Here is a 10274-nt window from a genome sequence, read left to right on the forward strand (position 1 = left end):
GGTCAATTGCAAAGCGACACAAAGGTAAATCCTTCTCATAACTCTTCTCATAATGTTCCTATTAACCACGTTAGTGTTTTAAGAAGTGGTAAAGAATATAAAAAAGATTTATCACCAGGTGTGGTTGATGGGGAAGTTGAGGATATTACGAGTAATGAAAGTGATGATGAAATTGTAACAAATAAACCCACTAAACATGTCACTTTTGAAAAACCGTTACAAACTCTGGGTCAAACTTCAAATTTAAACGATAAAAATAAGGAAGTGGAACCAAATGCGGTTACATTTCCCTCGGCTTTACTTGACCCGGGTAAGAAAAACATCATTTCTAGAAGGGGTCCTCAAAAAGAAGAAATGTGGGAAGTTTTTAAGCAAGTAAAGGTAAATTTACCTTTACTTGAGGCAATAAAACAAGTGCCTGCGTATGCTAAGTTTTTAAAAGATCTATGCACTCAAAAGAGGCAACAAAAAGTGCCTAAACGAGTGGGTTTAACTGAGCGGGTAAGTGCGGTTTTAAAAGGGGATCTTCCTCCTAAGCTTCAAGATCCGGGGACGCCCTTAATTAATATTCAAGTAGGCGATTTTCAAATGTCTAGGGCGTTACTAGATCTTGGGGCCGGAGTAAGCATTCTCCCGGGGGGTTTATATGACCAATATGACTTTGGTCCTTTAAAACGTGTTGAGACCACGGTTGTATTGGCGGATTTGTCTCATAAACTTCCGCGTGGAATCGTGCGAGATGTTATTGTGAAAGTGGAGGATTTTTACTATTCTGTAGACTTTTTGGTGTTAGACTATTCTTCGGGTGACCCAAGTCAACAACAAAATGTTATCTTAGGTCGACCATTTTTGAACACTGCTCATGCAATCATTGATTGCAGATTTGGTACCGTCGACATGGCGTTTGGTAATCGTAAAATGTGCCTTAATGTTTTTACTAACGTTTCTAATTCTTTGAGTGGTGAAGAATGTTTTATGGCAGATTTGGTGGACCATTGTATTCCTCATGAATATGATGAAGATTGTGTAGAAGCTTGTATTTGTTATGATTCTGAACAGGTACACGTCTGCGCTTTGAGGATGGAAGAACAAAAACAGGATGTCTTAGCTATGCAAGAGGGAAGGCCACCATGGACACATCAATTTGAGGATTTGCCAACGGAGATCAATTCGGACACAAGGTCGTCTTTGGAGTGTCCACCATAGGTTGAATTGAAGGAACTCCCAAGTCACTTGAAGTACGCATTTTTAGGGGAGAATGAAACTCTTCCGGTTATCATTACTTCTAACTTGGAGGAAGAACAAGAGAGGGCGTTGGTAAAAGTGTTGGGAGCACATAAGGCTGCTATTGAATGGACGTTGGCAGATTTAAAGGGTATTAGTCCTTCCATTGTTATGCATAAAATAATTACTGACAAGGAGGCTAAACCCACAAGGGAGACTCAAAGACGGTTGAACCCGAATTTGCGGGAAGTGGTGAAAAAGGAGGTTATCAAATGGTTGGATGCGGGGATCATTTATCCCATTTCAGACAGTGCATGGGTGAGCCCTACACAGGTAGTGCCCAAGAAAGCCGGCATCCAGGTAATAAAAGGCGATAATGGTGAACAAATCGCCACCCGACCGGTAACCGGGTGGCGAGTGTGCATCGATTATCGAAAATTAAATAATGCAACCTCAAAAGACCATTTTCCACTACCATTCATTGATCAAATAGTTGAAAAACTTTCGGGTCAAAAATATTATTGTTTTTTGGATGGATATTCGGGTTACAATCAAATTGCAATTCATCCCGATGACCAACATAAAACCACCTTCACATGTCCATATGGTACTTTTGCCTTTAGGCGAATGCCATTTGGATTGTGTAATGCCCCGGCTACTTTTCAAAGATGCATGATGAGCATTTTTTCTGACATGGTCGGGGAATCACTTGAAGTTTTTATGGACGATTTTTCTATATTTGGCTCAACATTCGAGTCGTGTCTCGTTGATTTAGAAAAAGTTTTAAAACGATGTGTTAAGACAAACTTGGTGTTGAGTTGGGAAAAAAGTCATTTCATGGTGAAAGAGGGCATTGTGTTAGGTCATGTGGTTTCAAGTAGGGGAATGGAAGTTGACCAAGCTAAAATAAAAGTAATTTCATCTTTACCACCCCCGAAAAATGTTAAAGGGGTGAGATCGTTTTTGGGACATGCCAGATTTTATAGGAGATTCATTAAAGGTTTTAGTGCAATTTCAAAACCTTTATGTAATCTCTTATTGAAGAATGTCCCCTTTGAGTTTACTGAAGAATGTTTGCAAGCTTTTGACAGTTTAAAGGAGAAGTTGGTACAAGCACCCATTCTACAATCACCGGATTGGTCAAGCCCGTTTGAGATCATGTGTGATGCTAGTGATAGCACGGTTGGAGCGGTATTGGGTCAACGAGTAGAGAAGAAGCCGGTGGTAATATACTATACAAGCAAAACTTTTTCCGAGGCGCAATTAAATTACACCACTACCGAAAAAGAGTTACTTGCGGTGGTGTACGCCTTGGATAAATTTTGGTCATATATTTTGGGAAGTAAAGTTGTGGTGTACTCGGATCATAGTGTTGTCAGGTATTTGATGGAAAAGAAAGACGCGAAACCGCGTTTGATTCGATGGGTGTTATTGTTGCAAGAATTCGATCTTGAAATCCGGGACAAGAAAGGTTGTGAGAATGTAGTGGCGGATCACTTGTCTCGGATTCCACTTGAATGTGTCGATGACCCGATGGAGATAAACGAACGGTTTCCCGAGGAACAATTGTTAGCCGTGTTAACCACCCAGTGGTATGCCCACTTTGTGAACTATTTAGCAACGGGGTCTATTCCTAGTTATTGGGTGAAGAAAAGAAGACAACGGTTCATGGCCCAAGTGAAACAATATATTTGGGATGAACCGGACTTGTTCAAAATTGGTTTGGATCAAATGATAAGGAGGTGTATTCCCGATTTTGGGGTACGGGAGATTTTGACTCATGCACATGCATCGGCATGTGGAGGTCATTTTAGCGGTCAAAAGACGGGTTACCGAGTGCTCTAATGTGGGTTTTATTGGCCCACAATTTTTAAAGATGCAAGTGAGTATGCCCGACATTGTTTGAATTGCCAAAAATTGGGTAGTATCTCGAAACGGGATGAAATGCCATTGCAACCGATTTTGGTGTTAGAGATTTTCGATGTACGGGGAATCGACTTTATGGGCCCGTTTCCAAACTCGAATGGATTTTTGTATATTTTGGTTGCGGTCGATTATGTGTCCAACTGGGTAGAAGCGGTAGCAACAAGAACTAATGACCATTCGGTAGTTTGTAAATTCGTTCAATCAAACATCTTTGCTCGGTTTGGCATCTCGCGGGTTATTATAAGTGATGGTGGGTCACATTTCAAGAATTTCAACTTTGGGAAGCTTTTAAAAAGGTACAATGTGAATCACCGAATCGCTACTCCTTATCATCCACAAACAAGTGGACAAGTTGAAGTGTCCAATCGCCAAATCAAAGAAATCTTAATGAAGACGGTGCGGGTCGATAGGAAGGATTGGTCTTCTAAGCTAAATGATGCATTGTGGGCGTATCGGACCGCGTACAAAACTCCTATTGGCACAACTCCTTATCGGTTAGTTTATGGAAAAGGGTGTCACTTACCAATGGAGTTGGCACATAGGGCCTTTTGGGCGATTAAAAACGTGAATACGGATTATAAGGAAGCGGGTGAATTGAGAAAGTTGAAATTGAATGAGATCGAGGAAATCCGAGATAAAGCGTATGAATGTCCTTTCGCGTACAAAGACAAACTAAAGAAAGTCCATGATGCAAAGTTGAGAAAACGGACTTTTGAAGTAGGTCAAAAGGTGTTGTTGTATAATTCAAGGCTAAAGTTATTTCCGGGTAAGTTAAAGAGCAAGTGGATGGGCCCATATGTCATCACAAAAGTGGGTCAGTTTGGTGATGTGGAGATAGAAGATGTCCAAGAGCAAACAAAACAAGTGGTGAACAGTCAAAGACTTAAACCTTACTTGGAAGGAAAGGGCATCAACATGCTCGATGTGGACTGGGTGAGTTATTTGTTACGCTCATCGGATGAGGAAACGAATTAAAAAGGCCAAGGTATGTTGTATATTTTAGTTTAGGTTAATTTAGTTTTTATTTAAAATTGGTTTTTAAAATTACCTTCCTCGTTTTGGAGCTTGTCCAAATCAAGTGTGGGGAAGACTTTATGTTTTTCTTTACCGTGTTGGGGACAACTCGGGTTTTTCATGGGGGGTAGGGTAATTTTGATTTTTAATTTTTAGTAAATAAGTTTTTATTCAATTTTGGTTATTTTTAGTTCCTTTTTATAGTTTAATGTTACAAAAAAAAATATTGAGTGAACCGTGGACCACGGTGTGGACCGTGGGCCACGGTGACTACCGTGTGACACGGTGAACAGGGGCACCACGGTACGGTGTCTTCTATTTGTTTTTGCACATCTCAACCGTGACCCATGGTGTGGATCGTGGGCCACGGTCCACTTCGAACCAGCAACTACTATTGAGTCAACCGTGACCCACGGTTGTGACCATGGGCAACGGTCCGATCGGAACAGACATGGGGGCCGGGTTTTGGGTTTAATAAACAATAAAAATCGGATTTTAAACCCATTATACACCACACAAATCACCTACTTTCATTATTTACTTCAACATTCATCTTCATCTTCCTCAAAACCTCTCTTCACAAACCCTAACATTCATACTTCAAAGATCCATAACTTCTTCATAACTTCACCAAATCAACCGATTTTTGAGTCTATTTTGACTAAAATTTCATAACGATTTCGATTATACCATTGACATTGAAAGAATCCTTTGTTTTGTTGGTCGATTTTGGACATAGAGAGTCCGAAAATTTGTGAAATTTTTGTGGGTTTTGGTTTACTTTGAAGTTTTCTTCATCTTCATCTTTTACAACATCAAGGTATGGAATTTATTTTCGTTATTGATGATATATTGTATTGAAGTTGTAAGTTGGTCATAATTGTTCTTTTTACCCACTTGCTTGTTGGAAGAAATTAGTCTAATGATTATGGTATGGTTGTGGATAGTAGATAATTGTTAAAAAAATATATATGTTTGTTATATTGATTGGTTGGAAAGTATATGTTTAAACAAGTGTTGAAAATTTTGGTCAATTGATTAACAAGTGATTATCCACAACCATAGTAACAAGCAAGTGTGGGGAAGTTTATGTTGACTTAAACTTGGTTTGTTTGGTTTGTTTGTTGTGTGTAGATGGGTAGGACTGCGGATAAGGGTAAGTCAAAGGAATCATCTTCAAGTGGGCGAGCAACCCAATTAAAGAGACAGAGGATGCAGGAAGAGCAAGCATACGTGCAAGTACAAACGGTAAAACCCATGTGGAAAGGTGGGGGATTGTCAAAGTACCCATTGGAATGGAAAGTGGAGCTATTTGTTGACAAAATGGCTACGTTGAATAAACGAATTGATGGATATATATGTGAGAAGGAGGTAAACGATCCAGGTTTTGAGGTGTTTGGGATAGTTGACAAGTTTGAAGCTTTGGGTTGGGAAGCAGTGTTAAAGTGTTATGATAACGAGATTAACACGTTGTATGATAGAGAAATTGAAGAATGGGTGTCCACATTGAGATGTCCTCCTTACAAGAAGGGGCACGATATGAAGTTAATTGGGACGGTAGGAGGTCAAGAAGTGGTGATGTCATTTGACTCATTTAATTAGATCGCGCTTTTTGACACTATGCCAAGCAACTCATACGTATAACCCTCTGCTAAAGACTTATTAGATTGCCCCGACAAGCACCCTCAATGGTACAACATGTTAGAAAAGGTGATTAAAGCAAGATCAGGTTTTGGTGATCAGATTTTGAGGAAAGATTTGAAGATCGAGGCAAAATTATTGATGTCTATCTGCTTGCACAACGTGATGCCTCGTCGGGGGGACATTTCGGTAGTAAGAACAGTGATATTCCTGTTTTGTATGCATTGATGTGTGGAAAGCCCCTTATTTCTTACCGATATCTTGTCATGCAAAATATTTGGATCAGCCGAGAAAGCAATAAGCGGAAGTTAATTCCGCATTGTCGACTGATCACAGCATTGTTAAAGAATCATGGTGTGATAACTGACGAGTCGGTGGGAATGACCAAAGTGTTGAAAGAGTTTAAGTTGTCGGATTTGCCTGGTTGTGAGTACACGCAAACTGATAGGCACCATGTTCTTGTGTGTGATAAGGTGAGATGGAGAGTAGCAAGAGATGATGTTGAAGTGGAGGATGATGACGATGAAATTGAGCAGGAGGAAGAGGTAGGTGAGCCCGATTTCATGGATGTGGGCGATGGTAGTAGTTCCCAACACGGGGGTTGGGATTATTCGGAAGGTTATAATTCTTATGGTAGCAAATGGGCCCATGAGGGGTCCATGAATGAGGTGGTGGAGAGGCATAGGCCTTCCACGTATGAGAATTGGTCTGATGAGTCACGTTCACTATTCGATCATCAGACTTTTATGGGGGCCTACGCTGAACGGGCCGCAAAAGAGAGGCACGACCGGTTGGAAATGTGGAACCGTGCCAATGCATATGGGCGGGAACATGAGATGAACATGAGGTACTTGGATGATCGTAATCGGAGGATGCATGATCAGTGGCACGCAGGTGAGCCGATCGTGTCAGACCCACAAATGGTAGATTACACAACTCTACCCCCGTATGACGGTTCGGTACGATATCCCGAACCATCACTTCATCACTCCATGTGGATCAACTTGATGCAATCAATGGCACCACCACCACCACCAGAAGAAGGAAGCAGCGGCGGCGATGGGGCGTTTAACTTCGGCCAGTTCTCGGAGTTTATGACATCTATCTTCGGGTCGGCCCACCCACCTTACAACTGATCGAGCCGCTTGATGCCAAGTGAACACTGTTCTGTATATTATTGTATAGTTGTTATTTTGTTTGTGTGTTTTTTTTGTGTTTTTGGGTGGATGGGTGGCAGATAAAATATTTTGATTATGTATTATGGGAATATGTTGGAATGAAGGTGGTGTTTAGCAAGTGGTTTGTTTTATTTTTCTTAAAACCGTACATTGGGGACAATGTATCCCAAGTGTGGGGATGAGAAAAAAATGTTTCGTTTGTTTTGAAAAATCGAAAAAAATAAATAAAAAAAATTAAAAAAATTAAAAAATTTTTTTTTTAAAAAAATCAGAAAAATAAACAAAAATTTTAAAAAAATGTTTTAATGAAACCGGAAAGCGGTAAGATGGTGGGGTGAAGTTTTGGGTCCCTTTTCATGGTCACAATTCCTTAAGTAACATGTGCCTAGTTGTTTTTTAAAAAAAGGAAAATTAAAATGGACCGTTTAGATGGGGATAACGAGTCATGGGGACGGGTACACATGTTTCATATCGGCAGCCTAATTCCTCCGGTACGCGTGTGAGGTTTGCTTTATATATAATACAGATATAATATATAGTATATACACATGTCATATGAGTGCCATTATAGAGAGTAACCGGTATGCCCATGATATCTAGAACTTGGTTGTCTCATGCATTTTGAGATCTTAATACCACCATCTGTATGGAAATATAGGACTTCAAGAAACCCATTTTATATTGGCCTTAAAAAAATACTCCCTACCCTACATTATCCTTAGGAGCCAATTGTTGCCTATGCCATTTTTCTTTGTTCTTTTTAACCCACATTACAAGCCATGTTAGCCTTGACCTTTTTGTTTTAACCCTGTGGATGAAACCCGGTATGTTAAGAGTTGGATATAAGTTGTGTGTCGAGCATAGTACACAATGTACGTATATCTCGGGTCAGTTGTTTGTATATATTAATGTTAGTATTAAAATTTTTTTTGGAAAATTAAATAAAAACTCAAAAAGAGTCGATGTTTGAGTTAGTATCGTTTGTAAATAGTTGTGAGTGAGTTGTTTATTTGTTGAATAAATTGGGTTTCATCCACCATAAGTCACTAAATAAATCCGCTTTCACACCCTAACCTAAGCCACAACAAAACCCTTAGTTCTATTCTCTATGCAACCAGTGGGTAATGGGTGGAGATATGACTTGCTTCCAAGCTTATTACATTGTTTTCATACTTGGTATTGAGGGCAGAGAGTACTAGCATATTTTTTGCTGGTCCAGATATTAAACCGAGAGGAGAGATGTTATATTATGAGAGGTGTGATCATGTGTGCCCTAACCGGAAACAAAGTACACTCGTTTGGGCGGTTCCGTAGTTTTAAATTGTAACATCAAATTATTTGGTGGGTTGTCAAGTGAACTAGTGCACCCGATAAAAACAAGGGAATAGGGTATGACTTGGGACCTTGACCGAACCGGATTTGTGGTAAGATCGGTGGATACAAGTTGAAAATAATAAAGAGTTTGTGTTGAGATGTTGCTTGAGGGCAAGAAACGTGTAAGTGTGGGAATGTGACGGGTGGTCCATGGGACAACCCTTAATTGATTTAAAGCCGTAATTATCATGTTTTGTATTGGTTGATTTGGTGGAATTAGATGACTACGGTGTTATTGATGAATTGTAGGTACAAAGGAGGTTCCGGAGCGATTATGGTGTATAACGAAGAAGCCTAAGGAACCGGAGACGCGAAAGAAGTGAAAACGAGATGGCGCGGTGGAAGTCCACCCTGGGCCATGGTCCAAAACACATAATGAAACAGAAAGCACCGTGTCGTGGCATCTGATATCACCGTGAGGGTGACCGTGACCCACTGTTGGACCATGGGCCACTGTCCAGAATTTCCTGAAGATCACCGTGACCCACGCTGTGAACCATGGGCCACGGTTCATGTCGTAACTGCCGAGTTATTTTGGTTTATTACTCGTTTTTTGGCTAGGCTTTTGATTATCTTTCATTCACAACTACCTAGGGGCGATTTTTGGAGAGCAAAGACAATACTTTGGTAATTTTTATCATTAGTTTGGGTTTGTGATTTGTATGATTACCCTAATTGATGTGATGTTAAATCAAACTATGTGTGGCTAATCATCTTCATGTTCTCTCCCGAATTGTAAGGTTTTCTAATTGAATACTTGTTAATTGTTTATGTTATTGGTGAGATAGTATTTTGATCATATGATTATTGTGCTATGGTGATTGTGTATTTGTTTGTAATTGTTAGTGTGGTATAAATTTGTGTTCTTGACTATCCGTTCTTGGTGCCATAGGCATCGAGATTTAGTAGAAGAGAATTAGGGTTTGCTATACTATATTGATTATTGAGTAATAACCTTGCGTTTTTTTATAATCCAAGTACTTCGTCCTCTTTGATCACTTTCAAATTCACTTTCATGAATTATGTTTATGTAGTTCTTCACAAAAGTAAACATTAACATTATCAATATTGAAAACCGAAAATCGGGAGAGGGCATTCTTTCTTATATTGTTTTAAACTCGGTTATTGTTTTAGTTATTTTCGTTAATCATATCAACAAACCAAATCATTGAATTTATTTTCTGCACTTAGTTTAATATAAAGTAATTACTGTGCTACTTAATAACGCATTTTCCACAAACTCCCTGTGTTCGATACCCGCTTACCGCTATCTAACTAGTTGTATTCGGTTTATTTTTGAGTGAGTCTTCGACTACACGTCACAAACATTTATTTTTTGTTCGATCACTTAATATTTTGCATATTTTGTGATAAATGTATTATTAAAAAATATATATATTATTTAACCGAAATGTATGTTTGTACCTTTTATATTTAATACTCAAATTTGTTTATCAAGACCTTTTATTATTTATATTTCAAATGTTTATAAAATTAAATTTGTTAAACCCGTGTTGTACACGGGTATCTAACCTAGTATATATATATATATATATATAGGGGAGAGATATTTTGAGAACCATGTTGAGTTTTAAGAACTTAAGAACTCAATTGTAGGCCACACATTTAATTAAATGGATTGGAATATGTGGTTGATATTAAATCTAGCAAAAAAGTTAAAGTAGGAGAGATAATAAATATGTAAGTGGTTACACTAACTTTTACGTCCGTTACACATGTGTAAAAAGTCGACTCGATGCGTAAAAAATTCTGTAATTTTTTTACGTGTATGTAACTTACATATATTACGCATGTGTAAAAAAAGTTCGAAAAAAAAATCGTTACACTGAGTTCTTTCGAGTTCTTAAAACTCAAAGGGGTTCTTAATTGAAATCTCCCATATATATATATATATAT

At 38.8% G+C, this 10274-nt stretch overlaps 1 protein-coding gene across 1 annotated transcript; it reads left to right on the forward strand.

The window, feature by feature from the left end:
• The first annotated feature begins 354 nt into the window (after positions 1 to 354).
• On the forward strand, positions 355 to 5766 carry LOC143636307 (uncharacterized). The gene is made up of 4 exons (XM_077103940.1): positions 355 to 507; positions 1423 to 2980; positions 3485 to 4017; positions 5299 to 5766. The coding sequence occupies exons 1-4, from the start codon at positions 355 to 357 to the stop codon at positions 5764 to 5766; spliced, it is 2712 nt and encodes a 903-aa protein (XP_076960055.1).
• Positions 5767 to 10274: the final 4508 nt, after the last annotated feature.

The sequence above is a fragment of the Bidens hawaiensis genome, unplaced genomic scaffold (genome assembly GCF_021521415.1).
Source record: "Bidens hawaiensis isolate Kalapana, Puna unplaced genomic scaffold, B.hawaiensis_p1.1 tig00007858_1, whole genome shotgun sequence".
NCBI classification, from domain to species: Eukaryota; Viridiplantae; Streptophyta; class Magnoliopsida; order Asterales; family Asteraceae; genus Bidens; species Bidens hawaiensis.

What these genes read in the sequence shown, in the direction of transcription:
- LOC143636307 (XM_077103940.1), top strand. Translation starts at nt 355, where the DNA reads ATGTGGGAAGTTTTTAAGCAAGTAAAGGTAAATTTACCTTTACTTGAG. An exon ending in GTTTAACTGAGCGGGTAAGT is followed by an intron (nt 508 to 1,422) that starts GCGGTTTTAAAA and finishes ACTGACAAGGAG; the next exon opens with GCTAAACCCACAAGGGAGAC. An exon ending in AAGGAGGTGTATTCCCGATT is followed by an intron (nt 2,981 to 3,484) that starts TTGGGGTACGGG and finishes CTCCTTATCATC; the next exon opens with CACAAACAAGTGGACAAGTT.